Source organism: Carcharodon carcharias, chromosome 7 (assembly GCF_017639515.1).
Source record: "Carcharodon carcharias isolate sCarCar2 chromosome 7, sCarCar2.pri, whole genome shotgun sequence".
Classification (NCBI taxonomy): domain Eukaryota; kingdom Metazoa; phylum Chordata; class Chondrichthyes; order Lamniformes; family Lamnidae; genus Carcharodon; species Carcharodon carcharias.
The window spans coordinates 46985829-47012874 of NC_054473.1; the positions used below are offsets into that span (position 1 = coordinate 46985829).

The 27046-nt window shown below is 44.0% G+C and overlaps 1 protein-coding gene across 2 annotated transcripts in view; it reads right to left on the reverse strand.

Annotated features, from left to right (window-relative positions):
• Positions 1-27046, reverse strand: part of LOC121279680 (cadherin-related family member 3-like) — a 125769-nt gene that overhangs the window by 18400 nt on the left and 80323 nt on the right. For both annotated transcript variants that reach the window (XM_041190908.1, XM_041190907.1), the window contains exons 11-16: positions 26745-26850; positions 22832-22930; positions 19194-19426; positions 12445-12616; positions 3964-4199; positions 1735-1940 (exon numbers count right to left, since the gene is read on the reverse strand). In XM_041190908.1, the coding sequence (XP_041046842.1) occupies positions 1735-1940; positions 3964-4199; positions 12445-12616; positions 19194-19426; positions 22832-22930; positions 26745-26850 (1052 nt within the window). The remainder of the gene's footprint in view (positions 1-1734; positions 1941-3963; positions 4200-12444; positions 12617-19193; positions 19427-22831; positions 22931-26744; positions 26851-27046) is intronic.

A 27046-nucleotide genomic window follows, 5' to 3' on the forward strand; every position in this document is an offset into this window, starting at 1 on the left:
ATCAAGGCCTCCCTGGTGTCCCTGCTTCCCTGAAGATTCCAGAGGTTTGCCCCCACATCCTCACTGTGCTCTTCCCTGGGCTCCTTTTCTGATCCACCACAGGAGTTGTCACCTATGGCCTGTGGAGCTGTCTCAAGATTTTCTTTCTCCAGTGGGTCCCCACTAGCCAGAGCCAGATGGTGGAGTGCAGCGTGCAATGACTATCAGAGAAACACACACTGGAGGTTGTTATAGTGCTCCCCCTGAACACTCCAGGCACCTGAATCTCATCTTCAGCAAACCTATGGCCCTCTCAATATTCACCCTTTGGAGGCACAACTACCACTATACCTCTGGTTCTGTTCTTGGGTGCCAGAGATGCGTCATAACCACCTTTTCAATGGATAGCCCTTGTTAGCCAGCTGCCATCCATCCGGCCGAGCTGGAGCCACAAACAGCCTTGGCACCTGGGAGTGTCGTAGGATGTGTGCATCATGGGAGCTGCCAGGGTACGTTGCACAGACTTGCAGAATCTGTGTCTGTGGTCACAAACTATCTGGGCATTCATCGAGTGGCACCCCTTCCTGTTGACGAAGGCACCTGGCTGAACCGCTGGCACCTTGATGGCCACATGTGTACAGTCGATTGCACCCTGGATGTGGGGGAACCCAGCAATTGCACCCAGCAAATGTTATGACCAGCCTGAACAGAGCATCAGTTGCTAGCTTCACGCAACTATGGACAGCTGATTGGGACACACCACTCAGATCCCCCACTGACCCCTGGAAAGAGGCAGAGGCTTAGAAGTTGAAGGCCACTGTGGCCTTCAGAGCCACAGGCATGGGGTTTCCACCCACACAGTTGGAGGGGATCTTCAGCCCAATCATCTGATAAATAGAGGTCACAGTCTCCCTGGAGAGGCGGAGCCTCCTTCGGTACTGCACATCTGACATGTTGAGGTAGCTGCATTGCTGCCTGTACACTCTGGCAGCAGAATAGTGGAGCCTTCTCCAGCCCCTTCCGCCTTCTACTCCCTGTTGGCCCTGCACCCCTTCCGCCTGCACCTCTCCTCCCACAGGTTGCTCCCTTGGATGCTGCCTACAGACACCTGGCCTCCTCTCCCTTCTGCCCCTCTGCTCCTCCTCAGAGGAGCTGCTCCAGTGGAGTACACAATCCCCATTACCACAGAAACAGAAGCTATCTGGTTACTGTAAGGGTCCACAAGGTATAAATCCTCCAGGGGCCTTGGAGGCACCAATAAGTCCTGAAATGAAGGCCAGCAATGAAAAGACTGAAGCCCAAAACAAAGATGAAGCTGTCAAGTTTCACTAAGCAGCCAGCAGCAAACTATCTCCTAAACTCCTCACTACTCACAATGGCAATGCTCCAAACCCTTTTTATCCCATCCTTGGATGACAATTTGTTAAAAATGGGCTGCTCACCTGTCCGTTTTGCCCATGCAATGTGTTTGAAATTGCAATGGCAAAGTAAAATCGTGGACAATAGGCTTTTTAATGGCCTTAATTGGCCCTTTAATTGTTGGCAGGTGTGGCTCCGACTCCCGTGTGCACCCGCTGACCTCAATATTGCTCGTGTGCGAGATGACATCAAGATCCATGCCCAATGTCATTTTGTGCAATTTCACGGGTGTTTGAGTTGGGTGCGCACCCGTCCGATCAACGTAAAATTCTGGCCCTAACTTACAATATCTCAAATCTAAAACATCTTCATCACATTTAATTATAAAGGACTTACTTTTTTGGTGGTTGTGGTTTTGGCTTTCTGGTCCATGCCTTCCGGCAGACTTCCACACATTTAGTGTATTTCAAAATAATGAACAGACCCAAGGCAAAGAGGAGAGCCAATAGGATTGCCAGCAGTGTAACAATGAAGGGGACATACCAGTCAGCTTGATTGTAAATATTCACAGCAGTGTTAATAACAGTTAGTCCTTTTCTCTTCTGTTAAACAAGACAGAAATTATCGCTTTTTATCTCTACCTTTTAGCCTATTTCGATCCATTCCCCCCACTCCACCCCCACTTGGGCTATCTGTCACTTGCTCGTCCTGCTTTCTACCCTTAACGTCATCATTAGCACATTCCTCAGCTAATATCACCACCGTCAACACCCTTTTGTCCTTTTGTCTATGACATCTTTGGCAATCTCTTCTTTGTCTCCACCTATCACTGACCCTCTATCCAGCTCTACCTGTCCCACCCCCCTCGACCAGCTTATATTCCACCTCATTTCTATATTTCTTAGTTCTGATGAAGAGACATACGGACTCAAAACATTAACTGTGTTCCTCTCCGCAGATGCTGTCATACCTGCTGAGTTTTTCCAGCTATTTTTGTTTTTCTTTCAGGATATTCATTACTTTGAGATTGTGATTAGATAAGATGAATTCATGAATGTGCAATTTAGTTGCAAGGTTCTCCCTCTTTTAGTTGAGAGCCCTAGGCGAAGGACCAAAGCAGTAGTGTAGGCCAGTACTGAGGTCAAATCTACTTGGGTGAAGAGAAATTTATTTCTGCATCCAGAATTGGCACAGTTCTGGGGGAGTGGCTGGGCCATTCTAGTCTGTGCCAGTATGAAGCCTGAGCCAAATACAGCATACAGTAATTTGCCAGTCAGGGAAGATGGGAAATTGCCTGGCTCTCATGTGGAGCTGCCTGGCAGGTCAGGTCTTGGGTAGGTGGAGGCTGATGGTCGAATGGGGCCTTGAGTTGTAAAAATTTTGAAAAAATTTTTGAAAAAAAAACTATTGGGCAGAATTTTCGGGTCGTCAGGCAAGCTCAGTGGGCAAGCCCGGGAGTGGCTGGGAAACGGCCTGCTGCCTGCGACTGGCCCATGACCACGATTTCACACTGGCTGGCCAATTAACGGACAGCCAGCGTGAAAGACGCGCTGTGAAGCTCAGCGCTGCCAGGGTGGGGGCGGGAGGAGTGCGAGCACAAAAGTCTGCACTTGTGCAGGGGAGCGCGCACTGAAAGCTGGAGAGTTTATAGGACTCATTCACTCACAGGAACATAAACATAATAAAAATTATGTCAAAAAGTTTTTCTCTTTTTCTTTATTTAATTACAGAAATCTCATCCCGCCAGGGGATAAGGTTTCCTCAAAAATCCAAAGGCCGCCTAGCTGATTCGCCTGCCCGCCAACCATAACGTTGGACGGGCAGTGAAAAATGCATCATAATTAATTGATCAATGGCTTTAATAGGCTGCTTAATTGCCGGCGGGCGCACTGCCAACTCTCACGCACACCCGTCAACCGAAAAATCGCACAAGTGAGTGATGACATCGGGAAATTTGTCCGACGTCATCGTGCGCTATTTCACACTCAAACGTGTCGGGCATGCGCCCGCATGCCAAGTGGCAAATCTTGCCCATTGAAAACCTTTTCAAAATTGGCAGCACAAGGAATTCTGCCCATTTTATGTTGCATGCGGGCACAATATAAGCTCCAACCAACCTGACCCCTGCTTTCATATAAGCTCCGTGGCAGTGACTGGAGAGCCCACTGAAATTACCGAAATAATCCTCGATTTAGAAACCTGCAGCAGATAGGACTTTCACCCAATGCACTTCACCAACATCACTGGCAAGTGAAGGATGAGGCGTGAGAATGGAATCTCTGTCTAATCTCTCCACTTCCTTGCTGAGCATTTGAGGCTAGCGTTAGTGGTTCTCAACTGAGGCTAGCTAACTCAGCACAGACCCTGGCAATCAAACACTATTCCTCATCCATATGACACAACAGTACAATGAGCAATGCACTTTGTTGTTAAGGAAGCTATATACAGAACATTATAATTCACATTTAAACTAGTAGTTCCCAACTGCAGCAAAAGTTAAATAAAAGTCTGACTGTTCCCTAATTAATCTCTCAGCCATGTTTTAAATGTCTTAAATGTTGGAATGTTTTGTAATACTAATTTAAAGATTAATTAATATGCTGTATCATTACATGAAGCACTTACATAAAAGGATGTTGTCGTTGGAGGCGTTGTTCTTGTCTGAATCACAGTAATGTCAATCACCACAGTTCCTGTCCTTGGCTTGTCCTTCCTAATATTGTCATCAATGATGTTGACAATGAGATGATACTGCTGCTGAATGTCTTCTTTTCCCTCAAAGTCAAAGGGAGCTCTGATTATCAGTTTAGGAGCATGAGATCCACGGATAGGGTCAAAACCAAAATGATTGTTCACATTCCCTGTAAATAAAATTAATTGGAATAAAGTAACGCAGTGCAAAGTCAATTGATAGGTTATTCTCATTTTCATCATAATGGAATGATAGCAAAAGAAACTAGGGGCAGGGTTTTCCCCACGAGTTTCAGGACCCAGCTATCAGGCTCAAATGGGGATCAGAAGCCGGTGTGGGAAACACTCACTTGTGATTTTTCTCGTATCGGCCAGAGGGCAGGCTCAGTGTCCACTTAAAGATGGTGGGCGGGCCCATAAAGCTGGTGGGGGTGGGGGCAGGGCCGGTGCAATTGAAGGCCTTCCAGCTTAAAAGTGGCAGCAGGATGCCATTCATTGGGGAGAAGGCACCCGAGGCAGGTGTCCTCACTCGAACATTTTCAAATTAAAAATTTTAAAGAGGCCTTTGCAGCTGGGATACCACCATTAAGGGAGGGGCTGGAGGGTTGGGGGAGACTATGGTGGGGAGGGGGACTTGCTGAAATCGCAAGGAGGCCTGCAGCTGTTGCTGAACCCAGGCAGGCGGGGAAGGCCTGTAACCCTGCCTGGAGCACCGGCCCTCCAATTTTCTGCCAGTAACCTGCGTCCAGGCATGACACTGTACCCCACCACCTGCAGGGAACTGCAAGCTGACCAAAAAATTCCAGTCTGCGTTTGATAACAGGCCTTATCAGGCCCTTAGGCAGCTGAATTAACAACCCATCGCTCATGGGCAGGTAGCTTGATGCCCAACTGCCCCATCCCAGCTCTGGGAAAATGGCCAAGATGGAACGGGAGAACTGGCAGGCAGCCTGGAGGCTCAAAATTCCATGTCCACCTGCCTCCGTTCCTCTCCCCTGAAGGATATAAAAATCCAGCCCAAAGTTACAAACAAGATGTAGATGTAGGCAATTAATTTTAAGTAAATACAGCTAATTACAATAAATTAATTGGCGACTATTAGCATGATAAAATTATATAGTTTTGTCATGTTATGATTTTTCCATTCAGAATTGACTGGTAATCTGTTCCATAGAAAAGTCAATAGAACAAACTGGTCACACTTGAAATACTTTAACAGAGACAGTGGCAAAGTGGTAATGTGGTAATGTCACTGGACTGGTAATCTAGAGGCCCAGGCTAATGCAGTGGGGACATGGGTTCAAATCCTACCATGGCAGCTGGTGGAATTTAATTTTGATCAGTGAATCTGGAATTTAAAGCAAGTCTCATTTCTCAGAAATGGTGACCATGTTGATTGTGGTAAACCTATCTGATTCACTAGCTCCCTTCAGGGAATGAAGTCTGCTGGTCTGACCTGTATGTGACTCCAGACCCCCACAGCAACGTGGTTGAATCTGAAATGGCCCAGCAAGCCACTCATTTGTATCAAACTGCTACAATGCCTAAAAAAAGGAATGAAATTGGACAGACCAGCTGGCATTGGCCTACACACCAGAAACAACAATGGCAATCCAAACCCTGCAAAGTCCTCCTTACTAGTATCTGGAGGCTTGTGCCAAAGTTGGGCGAGCTGTCCCACAGACTAGTCAAGAAATAGCCTGAACTAGTCCAACTCATGTAATCATACCATACAATGTCCCAGACACCAACATCACAGGCAGGACAGACCCACCAGGGTGGCAGCACAGTAGTAAACAATTGGGAGAGAGTTGCCTTGGGAGTCCTCAACATTGACTCTGGACCCCATGAAGTCTCATGGCATCAGGTCAAACATGGAAACCTCCTGCTGATTACCACCTATTGCACCACTAGCCCCACTCAGCTGATGAATCAGTGCACATCCATATTGAACACTGATTGGGAGAAACGCTGAGGGTGACAAGGGCACAGAATGTACTCTGGGTGGGGGACTTCAATGTCCATCACCAAGAATTGGAATTAGAGGGCAAACTCTCCATTAGCTAGAGTCATGCTTAGCACAAAGGAAGATGGTTGTGGTTGTTTGGAGATCAATCATCTCAGTCCCAGGACATCCCTGCAGGAGATCCTCAGGGTAGTGTCCTAGGTCCAACCATCTTCAGCTGTTTCATCAATGACCTTCCTTCCATCATAAGGTCAAAAGTGTGGATGTTCACTAATGATTACACAATGTTCAGCAGCATTCGCAACTCCTTAGATACTGAAGCAGTCGTGTCCATATGCTGCAAGACCTGGACAATATTGAGGCTTGGGCTGATAAGTGGTAAGTAACATTTGTGCCACATAAGTGCCAGGCAATGATCATCTCCAACAAAGGAGAATTTAACCATTGTCCCTTGACATTCAATGGCATTACCATTGCTGAATCTCCCACTATCCAACATCTTGGGGGTTACCATTGACCAGAAACTGAACCGGACTATATAAGTACTGTGGCTACAAGAGCAGGTCAGAGGTTGGGAAGTTCTGTTGAAGGGTCATTCAGACTCGAAACGTTAACTGTGCTGCCAGACCTGCTGAATTTTTCCAGGTACTTTTGTTTTTGTTTTGGATTTCCAGCATCCGCAGTTTTTTGCTTTTACCATCTAGGACAAAGCAGCCCACTTGACTTGCACCCCATCCACCGCCTTAAACATCCACTACCTCCATGACTGATGCACAGTAGCAGTAGTATGTACCATGTACAAGATACACTGCACAAGCTTACCAAGGCTCCTCCAATAGCACCTTTCAAACCCACAACCTCTGCCACCAAGAAGGAAAAGGGCAGGAGATGGATTTGAACCCCACCACCGGTAAGTTCCCCTCCAAGCCACACACCATCCTGACTTGGAAATATATCGCCGTTCCTTCACTGTCACTGGGTCAAAATCTTGGAATTCTTTCCCTAACAGCACTGTGGGTGTACCTACACCACATGGACTGCAGCAGTTTAAGAAGGCAGCTCACTACCACTTTCTCAAGAGTAATTAGGGGTGGGCAATAAATGCTGGCCCAGCCAATGACACCTATATCCCCAGAACGAATAAATGTTTTTAAAAACTTTTACTATTCTGAAAAATGTATTAAAAACCCTCTGACTTGCAGTGCTCTAAGTTCATGTAAAGTAATTTACAAAGTTGTTATAAAATTTGTCACATTATGTTTAGAAATGGATACGTTATGGTAATTGATAAACTGCACATATTAGAATCTCAGGTTGCTTGGTCAAGTGAGGGGCATTTGGCAATTATCCTTGAGGTTTGGCTGGGTCGGGTGTCATCACGGTCTTTCCAATGGGGTGGTGATCAAGTTATTTGGGCATTGCATCTTAGCAGAGCATTAGGACTAAATTGTTAGTTTGCAGCTCAGTTCTAGCTTTCTTCAGTACAGGAGAGCAATGTCAGTAGCACCAGCCTATATATGGCTGCATTAATTCCCTGGTGGGTCAGCCCAGCCTTGTATCTGTAGAGACTGTGAGACCTAGGAAAATCCCTGTGGTCTTTCATACGGTTACCCAGAATGGCTCAATAAGGGGACAGGGCAAACCACTTCCAGCTCTACCACCTCACAAGCCTGACTTGGGAATTCCCTCTTGCCATGTTCAAACAAGTGAGGGCTTATAATAATGGCAGATAATCTCGCTGCTGAGCGTCCACTGGGGCTTGTGCCATTTTCATGGTCGGGCCTCATTTACATTTCATTTGGGGGGGGCTTCCCACATCTTTTCAATGACGATGGGCAACCCACCTGTTTGGGAGACAGGATTTCCATTAAGCCCACCACTCAGCTAAAGAGGAACTGTACCTTTTAAAGCAAATGCTGCATCCGGAAAGATTGATCAACATGTCCCAGGCAACGTTATCTTGCCTCTCTGAGACAGTAGTGGAAGTGTTGGTGGAGCAGGTGAGCATGCAGGCAGATCCTCAGCTGGCTGTAATGTGCAGCGGGCCTTGAAGGAGGTGGAAGGCAATGCTGCAGAATATGGGTTCAGCACTTCAACAACCTTACACAGATGGCAAGCAGGAATGTGTGGTCTTCCTATCCCTATTTCCCTGCATTAAACTTGGGTGCTGGAATTCTATCCCTCCAGCACTCCAACCATTGCTCTCCACGACACATGTTTCTCTTGCAATCGCAAAAGGACAACTCACCAACTGTCCATCTCATTTCTGTCATGTACTAACCTGTTGCTGCTGCCTTTATAATAGTCACTAACAGCACTATGCTTTTACCTTTTCGAAGCACCTCACTGTGTTGAAGCGCCAACACTCATTCCATCCTTCCCGAGCTTCCTTATTTCACAGAGGGGCCACTTTCATACATGTGACCACTTCCCCATCCTGCTTGCAACTTGTGACTTCACACTCCCAGCTTGTGCACTATACAAAGCTGAACCATATGTCTGCACAATCCCTTTCAACAGCAACTCAACATCTTTCTCCCTCTTTTTCTGGTTCACAGAGGATGAGAATGAGTAAAGGGTCAAACTCTACCTCGGCTATTGCTGTTGCTGCTGCTGCTCCTGTTCTTCCCATTGTTCATCTTCTACCAACCGCCCTACAGTACCCAGGGATAATTCCTGATAGTGAAGAAGACGAATAATGAAGTCCATCAAATTCTAATGCAAAAATTCCTGAAGAAATCCAGCTAGGTCAGTTGCACACAGATGACAATTAACTGAGTGCTTGCTGGTTTCTGCCCCATTAATTACTGATTCCTATTGTGATTTTATGCCTGTATCATCCAGTAGTATTGAGTAGGTCCAATTCTGTATGCTACATTCATTTTGTTAAGTTAACTGGTGTTGCGGTGTGTTTCAAGTGGGAACTTGGGCACTCTTGTGGAAACCTCGGTCAAAATGGCAGCCGGTGGAATTAAAAGAAAATTAAGGAAGTAAGTGCAGCTCTGATTTTAGGGCCAATTCCTGCCAGGCACTGTGAATTAAAATCATCCATTTGGCCTTTGTTGACACTTCCTGTGTTGATCAATACTGGGCAAGCCAATTCTGGACTATTGGGCTGGTTTTGCCCTATAATGCTTGACTGGGTATGGACATCAAGACTTCCCAGGCACTCACCCAGCACAGTCTCCAATATAGACCCCCAATAAATATCAGAGCAGAGCAAGAAACAACCAACGGTAAAGACAAAACTACTTGTCAAAAAAGTTGCCCTCAACTGTTATGAGTCAGGTTTTTACTCATTTCCAATGAAAAATGAATCTAATGACCTGAACAGTGACATTGTACAGAAAGTAACTGGGAGACTGTGCCCCATGTGAACAAGACACTCATTTATTTTCTCCAGCTTGCATGTAGGATTTTCACAATACGCCCACATCACCTCAGCAGACAATATCGGTGAGCCAGACACTTTCATAAGCTTTCAAACAGGTTTGTTCGCAGATAGTAATTCACAGATGCAAGCAGTAATGATGAGTTTTCGCAGTCAGACAAAATAACATGGACAAATTGATCAGCTGAAATAAAAGATAAAAAACTGCAGGTGCTGGAAATCCGAAATACAAACAGAAAATGCTGGAAATATACTGTAGATTAGTCAATACCTGTAGAAAGAAAACCAACTTAAAACTTTAGCTGTGTAACCCCTTATCAGAAGTTCTGGTGATAGTTATACATGTAAAACTGTCTTTTCTCTTTAAAGGTACTGACACATCAGCTGTGTAAACTCCTTATTTGAGTTCTTTTGATTGTATTTCCTTGAAAATCTTTTCAAAAAAAGACAGAAGAATGCATCACAGAATTGGACTTGTTGCTCAATTCTTGCCAGATACCAATACCTCTGAGAATTATGTAAACATCGCATATATGAAGCTCACTAAAATGTTCTGTTCAGCTACGAAAGATAATCAAAACTCCATTAACCTTTATAACCAGAGGGCTAGAATACAAAGGTGAGGTAGTTTTGCTGCAGCTATACGAAATCCTATTTAGACTACATCTGGGGTATTGTGTATAGTTTTGGGCACCACACCTTAGAAAGGGTATGTTAGCCTTGGAAATAGTGTAGCACCGATTCACCAAAATGATATCTGGGCTCCAAGAGTTGATTATGAGGACAGATTACAGAAACACTAGGTTTGTATTCCCTGGAATTTAGATGGTTAAAGGGTGATTTAGGATTTAGAAAGGAATTGACAGGGTAGATACAGAGAAATGTTTTGCATTTGAGAATTCAGTCAGCAAGGCCAAGGCACATTATTTGAACAATGAATGGCAAACTCCATCATACGTATGAAAGCATGCATGCCAATGACCATCATTTGTGCTTGACAACTGCTGTCTATGTTAGGATTATCCTGATTTGATTGTGACATAGCTCATTACCCTGCTGATAAACATTAATTGTTTCTAGCACTTGGATATGCTAAGTTTCTGTATATGCAGAAGTCTTATTGTCTTGACTGACTTTACTTTTACACCAAAAAAGGAAGCTATTATTCAAGCCACTTTGGTAGACTGAGAATAATCTGTAATTTATTTTATTGTTCCTATTTGATGTCTTCATTTAATGATGTACATAGTATTTTCTAAAAAAACTGAGGTTAAACTATTATGTGGAATAATTATTTATTTTATAGAATCTAAATTACAGGTGGTGATAACTGTTACAGTTCCAGCTGATGTTACTATTGGTCAAGTCCCAGAGTGAAACCTGGCTTGATAGATCCTAACTTTTTTTTAGAAACTGTTGAAGAAAATTACTGAACAAATTCACAGGAGTCTGCTGATGAACTTTTAACACAAAGAATAGAATATTTATTAAAGTAAGAAAAGCAAACTATATTACACCAGACAAAAAGTTTGGAAGGACCTCAATACAAACACAAGAAGACAATTCAAATTCTCATTATTCCTTTACCCCAGCAATATCTTCACAGACACATAAACCAGTGAAGAATTACCACTAGCTTCACACAAAGGCATCTCGCTTGGGACTGGCACAGTTGCAAATGGTTTTCTTCCGGAGGATTCCTGCCCATTCACTTGATGCTTCTCACCCAACTCGTATCTCTACCCAAGACACCCAAAAACCGCACTCTAAACTCACACTTTCTTCAACTGCAAAGCAAATTCCCTAAACTCAGTTTTCTAGTAGCACCTTTGCTAAACTGATCACTTTACTGAGTTCTATAACTGACTATTCAGTCAACTACTGTCTCAATAGCTTTGTAGCCTTTCTTATCAGAAAGCTTAAAATTCTTGTCCTCTCTCTCTAACACACACTGAACTCTTTTATTCCCTGTCTTTTCTCTGTGTCTGTGTCAGTAGGCAACAGTACAGTTTTTCTACTTTGTGTTTTGTTTCCAGAATCACTAAACTTTGAAACCCTTTTCATCCATCTCTTTAAATGCAGAGGTTGTAAAAGCTGATTAAAAATTGTATATATACAAACAAACTCAATAGACCTGACCTTTAGTCAGGAGTCTTTCCAGACTCCCAGGCATCAAGGCTCACAAACAACCTAAATAAAACTGAAACCATTTTACCTTTCTTAACATACACACATATATATATATATTATATATATATATGTATATATGTGTGTGTATATATACATATAAAATATACATTCAACTTAAAAATTTTATACACTGTTCATAACATAAGGAAAAGCTCAAGAGGCTTCCATTGAGAAAATTATAATGTTGCCATATTTTGTAACAACTGATAAGCCTGAGGTCTTTGGATATAGCTTCATTATTCTGCTCCATGTATCTCAATGCCATGTCAAGTGCTAAAGTTTCATCGATGTAAGACATCTTTTTTTCTCTGTCCCTACCTAGTCCACTCTTTTACAGCTTAGACTCTAAGCTCTGGAATTCCCTCCCTAAACCTCTCCATCTCTCAACCTCACTCTCCTCATTTAATAAGCTGCTTAAAACGCTACCTTTTTAACCAAGCTTTCTGGTCACTTGTCCTAAGATTTCCTTATATGACTCAGTGTCGCATTTTGTTTGATAACGGTCTTGTGGAGTGCCTTGGGACATTATACTCGGTTAAAGGCATTACACAAATGCAAGTTGATGTTGTTGTAGTGAATTCCAGTTTCAGAATGACAAATGTAAGCCCATTGAAAGCTTAATTAGTATAAAATGCAATTCAGCTGACAAAAAACAGGCAAAAGTAACATTGTAAATTTTCTCTGAAACTATCAACAAGAAAAATGTTAGTTTCAGCCCCATTTATCTGTAAAACCAGATACACAATAACAAGCATTGTTGCAAATTTCCCTTCTCATGTTTGTCTGAATATTTGGTATGAAATAATTCTGCATGTCACCCAGCTATGCAAATTTATATTTCACATTATATGAGACTTACTAAACATACCTGATACAATCTCAAACCGCATCTCATTGTTCAGGGAATCTCTGTCTTGACAGCTTAATCTGAAACTATTGATATTAGTTCCAACAGCAATATTATCAAGGATAGTTGCTTTATATGTACGTGGAACACATACAGGTTTTTCATCATTTTCCTCTATTATATTGATGATGACCTAACAGAGGACATAATCAAAATAGATAAGAAATACAAAGATTAGTAAATGATTTGAACAGAACAAACCAACTTGCAGCAGTTTTGGTGAGCAAGTATACAAATCTTTCCCAGAAAATGGTCTGGACGAACCATGTACAAGGATTAAAGGCCATTTTATCACATTAATACTCAGCCCAAGGGTAAATATTTTAGTGTTGTATTTGGAAATCTGCAATTAATCCACTTTCAATTTTGTTCCAGGATAACTGGCTAACAATCCAGTGTTAGCCCCATAGTGACCAAAAGAACAATTTGATATCAGATGCTGTTTTTCTTTTTGATTGGGAGCTGGTTCCAATGTTTGTTGCTATTACTCTGCAATGCCAGCTACTAAAGGCTATCCAGTAAGTCCAGAGTGAATCTGTTTTATATCACATGATGCATTTTAACCAACATTTGGAACACATTCCAAGGGGTATAGTAAAGCTTAATGTTGTACAAGACAATGAGTTTTACTGTAAAAATATTCCCAGGTAATTTTGCAAGTCTAATGTCACAAATCCAAAAATCTTTTGGGTCTTAAATCATAAAATCAATAATCTTTTTAGTCCTCTGTTACATTGAATTATCATCAACTTAAAATGACAATACAAATATATGGTAGAAACAATCTTAAAGAAAATTCACCATCATATATAATAAATTATCTCTCAATTAATTGAAACTGTGGTCCAATCTTGTGCTACAGACAAGAGATTCACTTTCACTAAATACTCTACATCATGACAACTACAACAATAGTTTTGCCATTTTTTTAATATGCTGAGGGGTAGTTATTATCTTGGTCATGCCAAATGTAGACTGGGTGACCAGCCCCTGAATCAATGTGGCTTTCAACATGTTACTGAAAGTGTTCTGATATGGGAAGTTGGCCTCTTAAATTAGGCCTCTCTGTCCCTGTTTTCCACCTGAAAAATAAACACAACAAAGCCCAATTTCATCTTCAAAAAGTTTGAGATTTCCATATTTTCTCTTTCTTTTCCTACCCCTCAAAAATCAGGTTTGACATGAAAATACCAGAGAACTACTCTGTGTGGCAAATCTTCTCCAGTGTTATCCCTTTTCCTCTCACTTTGAGTTACTGTTGGTTCCTCACTGCACCGTTGAAGATCAGTCATTTATCAGCTGCACCCCACCCTCTACAAATCTCTTTCAAAATTTTGAACTCACATCCACCCTGTCAAAAGAATAACCCAAGGATTGGAAACTTATATAGAGTAAAGAAAATAACTTTTCTGCTGCTTGACACAACCATTCCAAAGTTCCTCAAGAACTCAAGAAATCTGACATCTATATTTTTTGGTACTTTTAGACTTTATAAGCACATTCATTAAACCTGGGACCTATATAGCTCAGTTATTTACTAAATTACCTTTGTGATCCCTTGCGATTTGTTACATATATTTCTATTAACACCAACTTGCTTAATAACAGAGCCAAAACAAGCAGGACAAAGTTTTGTGTTCTCTGTAGGATTCCTCATCGGCCAAGAATACAAGTCAGAAATTCTGGCACAATTTCCTCCCTGCAGAGGCAGGCAAATGTATTTGCTCTCCAGACCAAAGCAATGGAGCTCTTGTTTAAATTGTCCATTATAAAATTTGCAATGAACTCCACAGGGCCATGTTTGATTTTTTTCTCCCCACCTAGAGAGGTGATAATATGACTTATTACCCTATCTAAACTGAGCAGAATTTCATTTTTATGTGGCTATAATAAGTTTTATCCTATAATATCATATTTAATTATGCAAACGGCATGGTTGGAATTTTCCGTGCCTGCTGGCATCGGGCATGTTGGTGGCATGAGCAGACAAGGTGTCCAGAAGGCCAAAAATCGGTTTCGCAACATCGTGAAACCAGTTTGCAATCATCTGCTCTGCCTGTCAATGGCAGGCTGTGTCCCCTGCCGTCAGATATCAGGAACCTCATTGTAATACACCTGCATATCATTATAAGCCCAGCCTACCAGAATCAGCCCACCACACTGGACCATCCACCCATGTCAGCAGGGAGACATGCTGGTGCAGAATACATCTTGAAAAGTGTGATGTGCAGAAATCAGGACTTACTGTCAGGGCCTTGCTCACATCGCGGATATCCAAGGAGCAAAAGATGCTGGAACTCAATAGCAATGGGACCCTGGAGGAACATCCATCACGTGCTGTGTGGATTCTCATGGACATGGCTCTGTCATGAAGCAGCTCACGGAAGGTGGAAAGTATTGTGACCGGTCCCTGGGTGAGGTTCCCCCAGTTTGTTATGATCCCAGATAAGGTACCCCCAAATTGTTATGCTCCCGGGTGAGGAGGGATGAACTGGCTCAACTTCCTGACTACCCCCCCCACCCCCCCAAACCCACCCAATGAGGACAAAATTCTCCTCCATAACTAATTTGGGGATAGGATCCATGGTTCTAACAAAAGTCACCGTTGAGGGTCTGCTCACAATGGATGGTCATCGATGGGGTGGAGAGGAAGGTCCAACTGTGTTTGGGAGGGGAAGATGTACCGGGGAATGGGGGAGGATGATCTAGGTTTCACTGGGTGAGAAAGGTATGTTGGTGGGGGGGTGAAGTTAGGAATGGGGGATCGAAGGTGTCGGGGAGGTGAGGTTGGGAGGAGGGAAAAGAAGGTGTTGGGGGGTGAGGTTGTGAGGAGGGGCATAAAGATGCTGTGGGGGTGAGATTGGGAGGGGGGAGGGAGTATGGGGGGAGGAAGGGGTAATGTGGGAGAAGGCTGCAACTGGGGAGGCAGATGTAAGGGGGCAGGAAGGTGTAAGGAAAGGAGTTTTCAGCGGGGAAGGAGTGCAGAGAGAGGAAGGAGTCCAGGGGGAGGAAGGAGTCCGGGAGGGTGGGGGGAAGGAGTCCAGAGGGGAGAAGGAGTGACAGTGGAAGAAGAAGTAAAGGTGGAGGAAGGAATCAGTAAGGGGGAAGGAGTAAGGCTGGAGGAAGAGATAAAGGTGGAGGAAGGTGTCCACTGAGGGGAAGGAGCAAGGGTGGCAGAACTAAGAGGAAGGAGTCAGGAAGGGGGAAGGACTAAGGGTTGGGCGGTAGTCCGGGGGTGGGTGGACAGGAGTTTCAAGGTGGGGAGGTGGAATCTGGGTGGGTGGGTAGGAGTCCAGAGATGGAAAGGAATCCATGCGCAGGAAGGAGTCCAGGGGGAGGAAGGACTCTCGAGAAAAGGAGGAAGGATAGAGGTAGGGGTCAGGAAGGGGGAAGGACTAAGGGCCGGGGGGGAGTCTGGGATGTGGGGAAGTCTGGGGGGGAAGGAGTTCCAGGGGGAGGAGGTGTGGAGGAGGGGAAGGGGAGTCCTGGGGGAAGGCATTCCAAGACGGGAAGGAGTCCAGAGGTGGAATGTCCAGGTTAACATGCAAGGAAAGGCTCTGATGAGTCCATGATTCCATGATTGCCTCCTGGGGAGTGAACTGAGGGTGGCTGTAGTAGGAGAGAATGGTGAGAATGACCGAGGGCAGAGAGAGGCGGTAGGATGGATGGGTGAGGGTGCGATGGTATAGGTAGGAGGGACAGCGAGGATGGTTTGTGGGGACTTGGAGGCAGACACGGATCCTGGGGATGGGAGGAAGGAGGTCGGGGAGGTGCATATGAATGGGTGTGGGATTTTCGGGAAGGAAAGGAATGCGCATGCTCACCTGGGTATCCTCAAAAAAAAAATGGTTGTGGCTGATAGGTCACATGGGGAGGTGGACGGTGCTGCCGAGGGGGTTGACAGGAAAGGAAATGGTTGACTGGGGGCGGGGAAAGGATGGGAGACCTGAAGAAAAATGTTAGACACACCATGCTGGCTAAATCGAATGTGAAACAAGAGTTGTTGTGGGCAAGATCAGACGCTGCATGGGAGTGGGTGGGCAGAGATGCAGGTCAACTCAGATTGTCAAATGAAAGCGAACCCCAGCAGGCAGCACTGAAAATGCTCAGGATGTTGGAATGAGTATGATACGTGAAGGATCTGCGTGTGTGGGAGAGTGTTTACACGAAGCTCCAAAAAGCCCTGTCACACACACACTTCTCCCTGCAGAATCACAGCTGCTCCCTCTGCAGTGACAGAGGACGAGGTTGAGGGGGTCACAGGCAAAGGGGGCTCGGAGGGATAGGACAGCCTGTGAGATTCCTGAGTGGATGGCCCAGGGGTGTCCTGCTGCCGCTCCTCCTCCCTTTGGGAGTCCAAGGACCCCCTCCTGACTCCTTGAGGGGATGGAGCATCTGGAGAGATGTCAAGGTGTCTGTTGCCCTCTCACGTTGCCACTGCAAGAAATCGCCCAAGGCTCCCACAATGGAGTGTAGGTCTGCATGCATCTCTGCATTCTGCTGGACCAGGGTTTCCATGGCATCCACCATCCTCCCCATGGAGACCACCATATGTGGGCACCACTTCATCAGATAGCAGGCAGATGCACTCCTCTGACTCACGTGCCACTCTGTTGGGGGCTAACAACATCTCTGCATGATGTTCTCCCACCTTCTGCTGACCCTCCAGGATGAGTTGAAAGGCTGAATCCAGAGGCTTATCATCTGACTCAGACTTCACAGATGCCTCTTCCCCACCAGTCCTCCGAGTGCTGGGGAGCTTGGCTGAACCAGCCTCCTCCTGTTACAGACATGTGTCCATGCGGTGACCACCAGATTGTGAACCCGAGCTTGTCCTAGATCTAGGTCCCACTGAGGTGTGTGTCTGTGCTGGTGGAGGGTGTGGGCAAGCACTGTGACGTGTCTTCCATGCTGCTTATTTCCAGTTCTTCAATGGAGGAGGTGTCCTCTTGGCTGAAGGTGAGAACGTGGAAGGAGCTGAGGGACTGGCTGGTTGAGGGTGTCGGTCGCTTGGCAGAGCTCCCTGTGAATCAAAATAGAGATAATTAGTGCATAGCAGCAGAGTCAAAAGCAGGAGAGCTCACATTTGCATTGAGAGAGGGATGATAGGGTGCAGGATCTTCATGAGGGTGTTCGCTGCCAACCTCACTGTTGCACATCCTCGTCCTCACATTGGTCCACGTCCTCACCAGTCAGCACAATGGCACACTCCTCAAAGCGAGTGTAATGTAGGCCACTCCATTCCTGGGTCTGGGACCTCTCCCTGCTGTTGTGAGCCAGCTTCTCTTGCATGAAAATAGATGAAGAGAGTGTGAGCAGGACACATGGCACTGTGTGGAATGTTTGTGTGCTGAGCGGAGACATGGACAAGATGAGGATGTGGGCTCCAGAGGACATGGGCCTTATGGAGATGTGAGGGTGTGTGTGAGAGTTGGTGGTGTTGTTCCATTAAGGTGCGAGATCCCTGTGGATGTGTGATGGGTTTATGAGTGTGTGAGTTGAGAGTAATGAGAAGAGTGACTTACCCTGGCAGAACGGATGAACCATTCACCAACTGGGTGGCTGTCCTCTTTTGTAGGGTTTTGTAGGCGCTGACCACTGCTGCTGCCACCACCTCTCATGCTATATTAGTGATGTTGCTGCCCCTCCTGGCCAGAAAGAGGGTAGAGGACATCACGGCTGGCCTCCACTCTGTCCAAAAGACACTCAAGGAACACATCATTATTCGGGGGGGGGGGTGTTGGTGGCTGCAGTCTTCTTACCTTTTGGGGTCATGTCTTCTTTGCAGCAGTCCTTGTCTAAGAGCACTGAGAGGTGTTCACGTGGCACTTTAACTATGGCACCCGGCGTGATGAAGCACTGAGGTGACAGTGTGGCAGGCGAATGAGAGCCTGCCTGCCATTGAAAAGGCGTGTTTTCCAGAAATGCATAATTAATGAGGCAGGATTGGGGCGATACAGCACGAAATGCTGCCATTGTGGCCGGCAGGTAAAGCGTCCTTTATCTCATCTGCTACTGCACTTAATGCAAATCTGGGATGATTCCACCCCATGTCTTCTGGTGTACTTTCACAGCAAGACCACCATTTTCAGCTTCAGGATAGACAGCCAGGAATATTCAAAGTGCCCAAGGGGGAAAGGAGAACATTCAAGCAAGACAAATCATGGTCTGTTTATAAAATGTTGCCCTTTTGGGTTGAGAGATATATTTTTCACATTTAAACATAAATAAATTATTGTTGATAATATAATGGAGTAGCTATAAAAATGTAAAATTATTTATATAAACGTTTTCCTTCCATCAACTTTGGTTGATTCTCTTTTCCAAACATTAGACGAATTCAATGATGAAAATCCAGAACATAATTTTTAAGCTGTTCAAAAACATTATTATTTTAAAATCACAACAGAGTCTATAAGGACTGACAACTGTTACAGTCCTGAAATAGCCTGGTGAAGTTTCTGCCTTGTAAGATTATTTTATGAGCAATTCTTAATATCATGTGATCAACGGCCAAAAATTTGTCCTTGCATTGCATTTATCCCACAGGCAAAGTCAGAGCCACTGTGACATTGTAGATGGAATTAATATAATATGTATCAAGTTTTGAGACACAAATATAGTACATAAACACTGTTTAAATACTGCTTCTAATTTTAACCAACATCTAACTTTTCTGTTAGTTCCATATCAGAAATATATATTCTCACCGTGGTCACTGCGGTTCTAGGTTGATTAGGGTCACTGTCAATGGCTTCCACACTGAGGTTATACCGGTGGACAGATTCATAGTCTGGTTGTGTAATCAGCTCTATTGTTCCTTCCTCTGGATCAATCCAGAATCGTTTTATAACTTGTGAGTCTCCAGAAATTATTTTGTAAGTCACTGCATTCAGTGGAAAATCGTCATCTGTGGCAATAACTTTCCCAATCTTGTGTTTTGCTGTTTAGACAAAGTAATTTTTAAAATCTAGTTTTTGAGATATATGCTGGAATCTATAATGTGCAACAAACTGTGAATGGTGGAATCATTTCACAAATACACACCACTGGCATGAAGCTACAGAGGAATGAAGGTATGGTAGACATATTGGCCCAGATTTTGCAGTTGTTATAACAACAACACAGTCAGCATTTGCTGTCATTTCATGGGAAGCTGACAGCAACTTCTGGCTGGCACCTGCACACATGCAGTCAAACACAGAAATCCAGAAGTTGCTGTCAATGATGAAATGTCACAAACCTGAAACATTGGGTTGCATTTTATGTATCCTCAGCAGGCGTATCTTTGGTCGGGGATGAGGCACATAAAATAGGAGGAGTGCCCACCCCACTACGTTTATGCCCACCCCCAAGCTCACCCTCATATTGGGGTATGGGACGGTGCATGGGTGTAGAAATTGGCAGCCCACCCGTCATATTTAAACATATAATCAAGGGTCAATTGGGCTTGTTACCCAACTGACCCCTGAAGAAGAGTCATACGGACTCAAAAGTTAACTTTGTTTTTCTCTCTCCACAGATGCTGTCAGACCTGCTGGGTTTTTCCAGCATTTTCTGTTTTTTCTTCAGATTTCCAGCATCCGCAGTATTTTGCTTTTATTTTGACCCCAAAAAATACACTGCCCATGCCATAAAAAGATTGGTGTGGGCAGTCGGGTGGGAGTGGGCAGCCCGCTTTTTAAAAAAAATTTCAAAGGGTGGGAAGGAAGCTGGGGCGAATATCTTTGGGAACTGCCCTTTGCGGATCAAGAGGGTGGCATCCCCTAAGATAGAAACCCCCCTTTCTTCCTATCCGCCACTTGCATCAAACACAACACCCTGACCCCCACGTCCCCCTCCCTAACCTGCTCACCCTCCCTGTCCAAGACCCTGGGCTTTCCTGCCTCCAGGATTCATTGAGCTTTCTTCTCCTTTGCAATCCCGGCAACACCCACTAATGCGCTCTTGGTGCTGCCAGGACTGATGGAGCTGCCGGCCAATCCGATTGGCTGGAAGATCCTGAGGGCAGGAAGTCCTCCTCAGTGAAGGGCAGAAGTCCCACATTGCATCTATTTAGCCCACCAGCAGCACGTTATGGCTGCGAGCTGGGCTGGCATGGAATGGGTCGACTCCATGTCAATTTTGCTTCTGGGGGTGGAGTGAGTGGAAGGGGGGGTTGCAAACAGCCCCCATAATATTCTACCTATTATCTTAGCTTCGCCCTCCACTGATATTGCTGAGCCTCTGAGTATCTCCAGTATTTTCTCTTTTAATTTCAGATTTCCAGCATCCACAGTATTTAGCTTTTGTATTAATAGCCCTACCAGTGGAAACAGTTTTACTCCTTCAACAACACTATTAATAGGCTAATGAATAAGATCAGAGAATGTGGAATCAGGACAAGTGGCAGAATGGATTGCTGGCTCATGTCAGGCAGTGGAGTAAAGAGTTGTTAGTCAGAGTGGCAAAAGGTAGGAAGTGATGTTCTACAAGGAACAGTCTGGGACCACTTCCGTTCACAATTTATAGTAATAATTTGGACTTTGGAATCAAAAACACAATTTCTAAATTTGTAGATAACACCATTTAGGGGGTTATAGTCAATACTGAGGAGGACAGCATTAAGTTACAGGAGGCATTAATAAACTTGCAGGATGGGCAAATAATTGGCAAATGAAGTTCAACACAGATATATGTGAGGTAGTTTGTTTTGGTAGGAGGAATAGGGAGGTCACTGATGATTTGGAAGGTGCAATCTATGTTGGATAGAGGAATAAAAGGATCTCTGAGTATAAATACATCAATCACTAAAGGTTGTGCCAGAGGTTAGCAAGCCCATAAAAAAAGCAAACCAAGCATTAGCTTTTATGTCTAGAGGGATAATGTTGAGAAATAGGGAATTATACCAAAGCTGTATTGAACCTTGGTTAGACCACACTTAGAGTCCTGCATGCAGTTCTAGTCTCCATATTATAAAAAGGATATAGAATCACTAGAGAGGGTGCAGAGAAGGTCTACAAGGATGATACAAGAAATGTGTAGGTATACATACCAGGAAAGGATAAACAGGCTGGGTCTCTTTTCTCTTGAAAAAAGAAGCCTGAGTGTTGACCTGATAGAGATCTTTCAAAATATGAAAGTTTTGACAGAGTGGATACAGAGAAAATGTTTCCACTTGTGGGGAAAAGCATAACAAAAGGCTAACAATACAAGATAGTCATTAAAAAATCCAACAGGGAATTTTTAATTGGCCGCCACTGGCAATATCGTGCTCTGGGCCCTGCCGCCTGTTAAAGCCAGGTTGCCTCCCTCTTTTGACCTAGGTGGCAGCACTTGCCAGTTAGCAGCAAAATTCAGCCAAAGTTTCTGTAGGGGCTCAGCAGACCCTCAGGACACACCCTGATAAGGGAATGAGGGCAGATCACTAGACAGGTCAATTTCCAGAGTCTGGCTCCGAGTTCCTGGTAGCTGTACCCCTCCATCTATTCAGCCATGGGGGGCATATCACCCAAACACAATCACTGACATTTATCTTCCTCTTTTACAAGGCAGGAGGGAGCACAGCAGAGCCAGCGGGGGGAAGCCATACCAGCATTACATAGACCCTCTGGAGGAAATGGTTTTATACATCATGGGGATGGTTGTGACAAAGCCCATTGTATCCAGCATTGCTGAGAACGTTCAGAGCAGTGGTTTGTTCCTGTCTTATATCTCTTCTCAAATCCACCTCACCCACTCTCTGCTATCTGGCATGAAGTGCAAATTGCAGATGGTATGAACATGGACCTCTAGCTTTCCACCTCATCCCCCTTCCCTCACCTCAACCTTCCCCTTCTGCATTTCTGCTCTCAGATACCCGAGAACTACTAACTTACCAGGCGCCACAACCTCATGAGGAAGAGTGAGAGCCACACCTCTGATGAAGAAACACCACCACTTGATCTGACGCTCGCAGCAGCCACCAGCTCAGATATTCGCACTGTGCTTAGCTTGGCGGGAAGTATAGAGTAGAGATCTGCGCATATTGAGTCACCAGGCAAAAGTTGTTCTTGGGTTTACATTGAAATTGTTAAATTATTTAGTCTGGTTTGGCTATGTGCCTGAGCAAAGATATACCACACCTTGTCTTGTATCCGCAGTAATGTAACTCCCTGTTAACCGGCATTTTGGTTAACCACCAGCACCCGTTTCCCGAGCATGCCAGATATAGACATTATATTCTATCTGTGCTTGTGTGGGTATTTGTGTACTATATATCTTCTTTATTTTAGATATATAAATATTTATAAGATATAGATACATACATTGCATAATAGCCAATAAAATTACTCAGAAACTTTCCATGACAGAAAATATAATGACTCACCTGCCTCTGTTTCAAGGACATCAAAGATATAGGGATCCTTCTCAAATTTGGGGCTAAAGTCATTTACAGGTGTAATTCCTATGATCACTGTAGCAGTTGCTGTCAAAAACAATTAAAGAAGGTTATTATTTTACAAGTGTCAGCTTCTGATCTCAAGTGTAATATGCAAAAATGCACAACACAACAATGAACATCATTCCTTCTTTATGCACTTGGCACTGTACACAAGCTGTAAGATAGTTACTGCTTGAGGCAATACATGCTGGGCATTTTGAATCAGTGAATAGTAATGATTCCACTGTCAGCTCTAAATAGTTACCACAACAGTCACTTTCCAACCACAGTGGTAAGTCCATTATCTGAACATTATATTTTGATCAGTATATACCCATGAAACTATAAACATTGATGGCAGAAAAGAGATGAAAGAACATTCAGCTCAAACACTGAATTCAAGAAATTTCAGATATTTTTTTAACAGCTTTACTCCTTTATGAAGTGAATCAGAGAGAATGGTTGAAAATCCAAATCATTTATTTCCACAACAAGATGCAGGCCTCTCTCCAACACATGATAATTAATTATCTGACAATCAACATTTTCAAGGCTGAGTTTTTAGAGAAACAAGTGGAGGCCACTGCACAATAATCAAAGTAATTCTTTGTAATTCACATAATGAAGCAGAAATGGTCTGCTTTATCATTTTTGATTACTAAACTGTAAGCATTGTGTTAAATAAAAACGGCAAAATTTAGCAATAATGAGCCTAGTGAGTGTGCTATTAATAAAAGACATAATTGTATGGTGTAAGAAAGTGCTCGAAACTGCTGACTGTGAAGGCTTTGTAGGAGGTTTGGCAAACAGCAGTAAAAAAAGCTTCAGGAGGCCAGCAACATGTTAATGGAATGGGCAGATTGGTTGCAGATGCAGTGTAAAGTGGAGAAGTGTAGGAGAAAAAACAAGGAATGGTAGTTTATAATTAATGGAAAGAGGATGAAGGGTGTGGATAAACACAGGGTTCAAAGACATAATTCTCTGACTGTGGGAGTGCAGGTAGATAAAGCCATAAAAAGGTCAATAGTATTTTGGCTTATATAAACTGGGGAATAGAGTAAAAGAGCAATGAGGTAATAATTAACTTATAACACAGGTTAGGCTATGATTCTCAAACTTTTTGTTTGAAGGACCAGTTTTCAGGTGGATTAGTAATCAGGGATACCCCATCTATATTACAATACTATATAAATGAAGGAAGATTAGATAATGTAGATCAACAGAAAGAAAGAGAATGACGACGTTTGACAACTTGAAATTGAAAATGGGGTCTCCTACAAGCAGCAGGAGAGGAAAGCACAAGGTTGCGAGGCGAACAGAAATGAGCAACACGGGCAGGATTTTCGCAGAGTCAGAAAGACTCCTTGGGCCTTTAAAAATGGTGGGTGGGATCTGGATGCAGAAGTTCCAGATTCATTTCCAATAGATCAAATTATTGCCAGCAAAGGGAAGAGTGCAAGATTCACACAGGAGAGAAACGCAAACTCAGCAGGTACATTTGAACTTAGTACTGAGTCAGACAGATCCCATATTGGCTGTCCTAAGGGCCTTAACCCATAGTGCGAACAAATTGATGGAACAGATTTAAATTCTCGTGAAGGATGGAGAAGGTCTGTTTAAGTGTCATGATCTGAAGTTTTTAAAGCCCCTCACTCTTTAAACATGAAAAATCAGCCTTAAGGAGGTGGATTTTGCAGGGGGTATAGATATTACCCACCCCCCGACTGAAAAGTCCATTGTGCCAACCAGAAACACAACTGCCCTGTAGTGATGATACTCTGGGGGCAGCCTTAATTGGATCCAAGTAGGACTTCTGAACCCTGGAGGAAGTTATGCCATAGAGATCTGACAGCCAAGCTGACTGGCCAGCAGTCCTGTAGTCCCAGCAGTGCCAGAATCAGGTAGTGGCCACTGCTGGGACTACAGGCAGTCCAAGATAAAGAAACGATGGATCCCAGACTTCAGTTAAGTCAAGTATTTTGGTGAGGCCTGTCTGGCAGATTCTAGCGAGGTGGGGTGGGAGGAGGTGCTGAGTTGAGATTTAGAGGCCTGGGAGGAGGGATAAAGAGGGGTACAATCTTTGGGGATTTCCTCCGATGGACACAGGGGATCTCTCAAGTGAGGTAACCCCCTCTCTGCTTACAGTAGCCTATGCATTGAAAGCTATACTGAAGAGTTGCTCACCCACTGTAATATAGGAGACAGGTTGGGGTGGACAAGAAGGTAGCAGGCAGGTAACCCACCATATTTTATGAGCCTGCCACCTTCAAATGCACCAGTGAGGAACTATAAAATTCACCCCCAGCTGTCAATGAGAATTAGAGAAAAAACCGTGTGCTGGACAGCTTTGATTGACAGGCCAGTTGGTGTAGGTTAGAAAAAATGTGACGTGTTCCACAGTTTCAATAGAGATCTTTGTTGACATTTCCCCAAGGGCTATGAATGCTTGTCTGAGTTTCAAAAATTACAATTATTGCCCTCTCCCCACTTGGGCGCTCCCCCAAATTTACCTCTCCCTCTCCCCTGTATTCATTACCTTTTCCCTGCTTTGCTCCCTATACTGACCTGCAGCTAGAGGCTGTACCTCCTTCTCTTCCCTCCTTGGTCTCTCCTGTATTTATCACCCCACCCCCTGCATTTATCCTCCAATTGCCCTGTATTTACCTGCTTTTCCCCTTTGTAGTGGGTAAAACAGAGGATGGGGTGAAAGGGGGTTTACATACAGGAAATGGGGAAAATAAAGAAGGATGGGTATAAATATAGGGTTTAGGGACAGGGGTAAATAGAACAGGCAGGGTGAATACAGGGTAAATACAGGAGAGAGGTAAATACAGGGGATAGGGAATATATAGGGAGATGGGTAAATAAAGGGCGTTGGGGTAAATGCAGATAGATATGGGGTTTTGAGTTTGCAGTTTGTTTGACAGTTTAAAGAGGCTGTTAAAGGATTAGCTGTCATTGATGTGGTTACTGAATAGAAGTTTGTTTTTATAAATGATTAACTACTTGATGAGATTTAAAGGATTTGAATGGGTTTCTTGAAAGGGAGTTTTTTTCACTATCAAGTGTGTATGAGTGGGAGCTTCTATTAGATTGTTAGGAGCTTTTTTTTCATCTCTACATGGTTTCTGACATCTGCCCAAAGTGCATACTGGGTGAAAGGCTATAGTGGTAGCATGGGGATATGAGGGGGAATGGGAGGGGTGGGTGGGGGCATGAAATGGCATGAAAGTGGTATGAGGGACCTTGGGAGGTGGATGAGGGGTTGTGAATAGTGAGAGCTAGAGGGCCTAACAGCATCTAAAGCAAGTGGGAAGAAGTGCCAGAGAACTGAAGCAGACCTAGCCAGCCTGCCTCAGCACTTGCCCACAACCTCCCTCCCCCAACCCCCACACTGAGATGCCTATGATCTGCTCTGGGGCAGGTGGGCCTGACTCAATCCTGTCCCAGCTTCCTGAAGTAAATATTGCTCCTAACAGGATCATTCAAACTGAGGCAAGTCTGCCAAGTTGGGAAATTTCCCATCTCAAGCTAACCAGCCCAGTAGTGAAAATCAACCCCATGCCTCGTGGCCTCCAAGCATGTCATATAAAAGCATATAATATACTTAAATAACAGCAAAATACTGCAGATGCTGGAAATCTGAAATAAAAACAGAAAATGCTGGAAAATCTCAGCGGGTCTGGCAGTATCTGTGGAGAGAGAAACAGAGTTAATGTTTCAAGTTCACGTGACTCTTCTTCAGAATATTGCTTATTTCAGGAAAGGTTGTCTTCTAGTAATAAATTCAGTCCAATAATTAGCAACCAATTATTTATTTGCAATGTCATCAGATAACAAAAAAAATGCTTCTATTCACCGGTGTGCGTAGGAATAGTTGAATCAGATACTGCTATTGTCATTTTGTATGTATAACCCATAGCAGCAACCTCCACATCTTCATAATCCAGGTCTTTGGTTCCCACCTAAGAAGCAAATATAACATCTCAGATGGCAGTAATACAAGCATAAGTGAGACAAAGCAATAAAATTCTGCTTCTATAATTTTGCATTTCTTGTTTATTTTGTTGTATGTTCTGAGTGTGTTTGTGGCAGGAACTAAAAGACAAGGACACCAGGAAATAATATTAAAAGGTGGAATATCCTGGAAGGACTGCACCA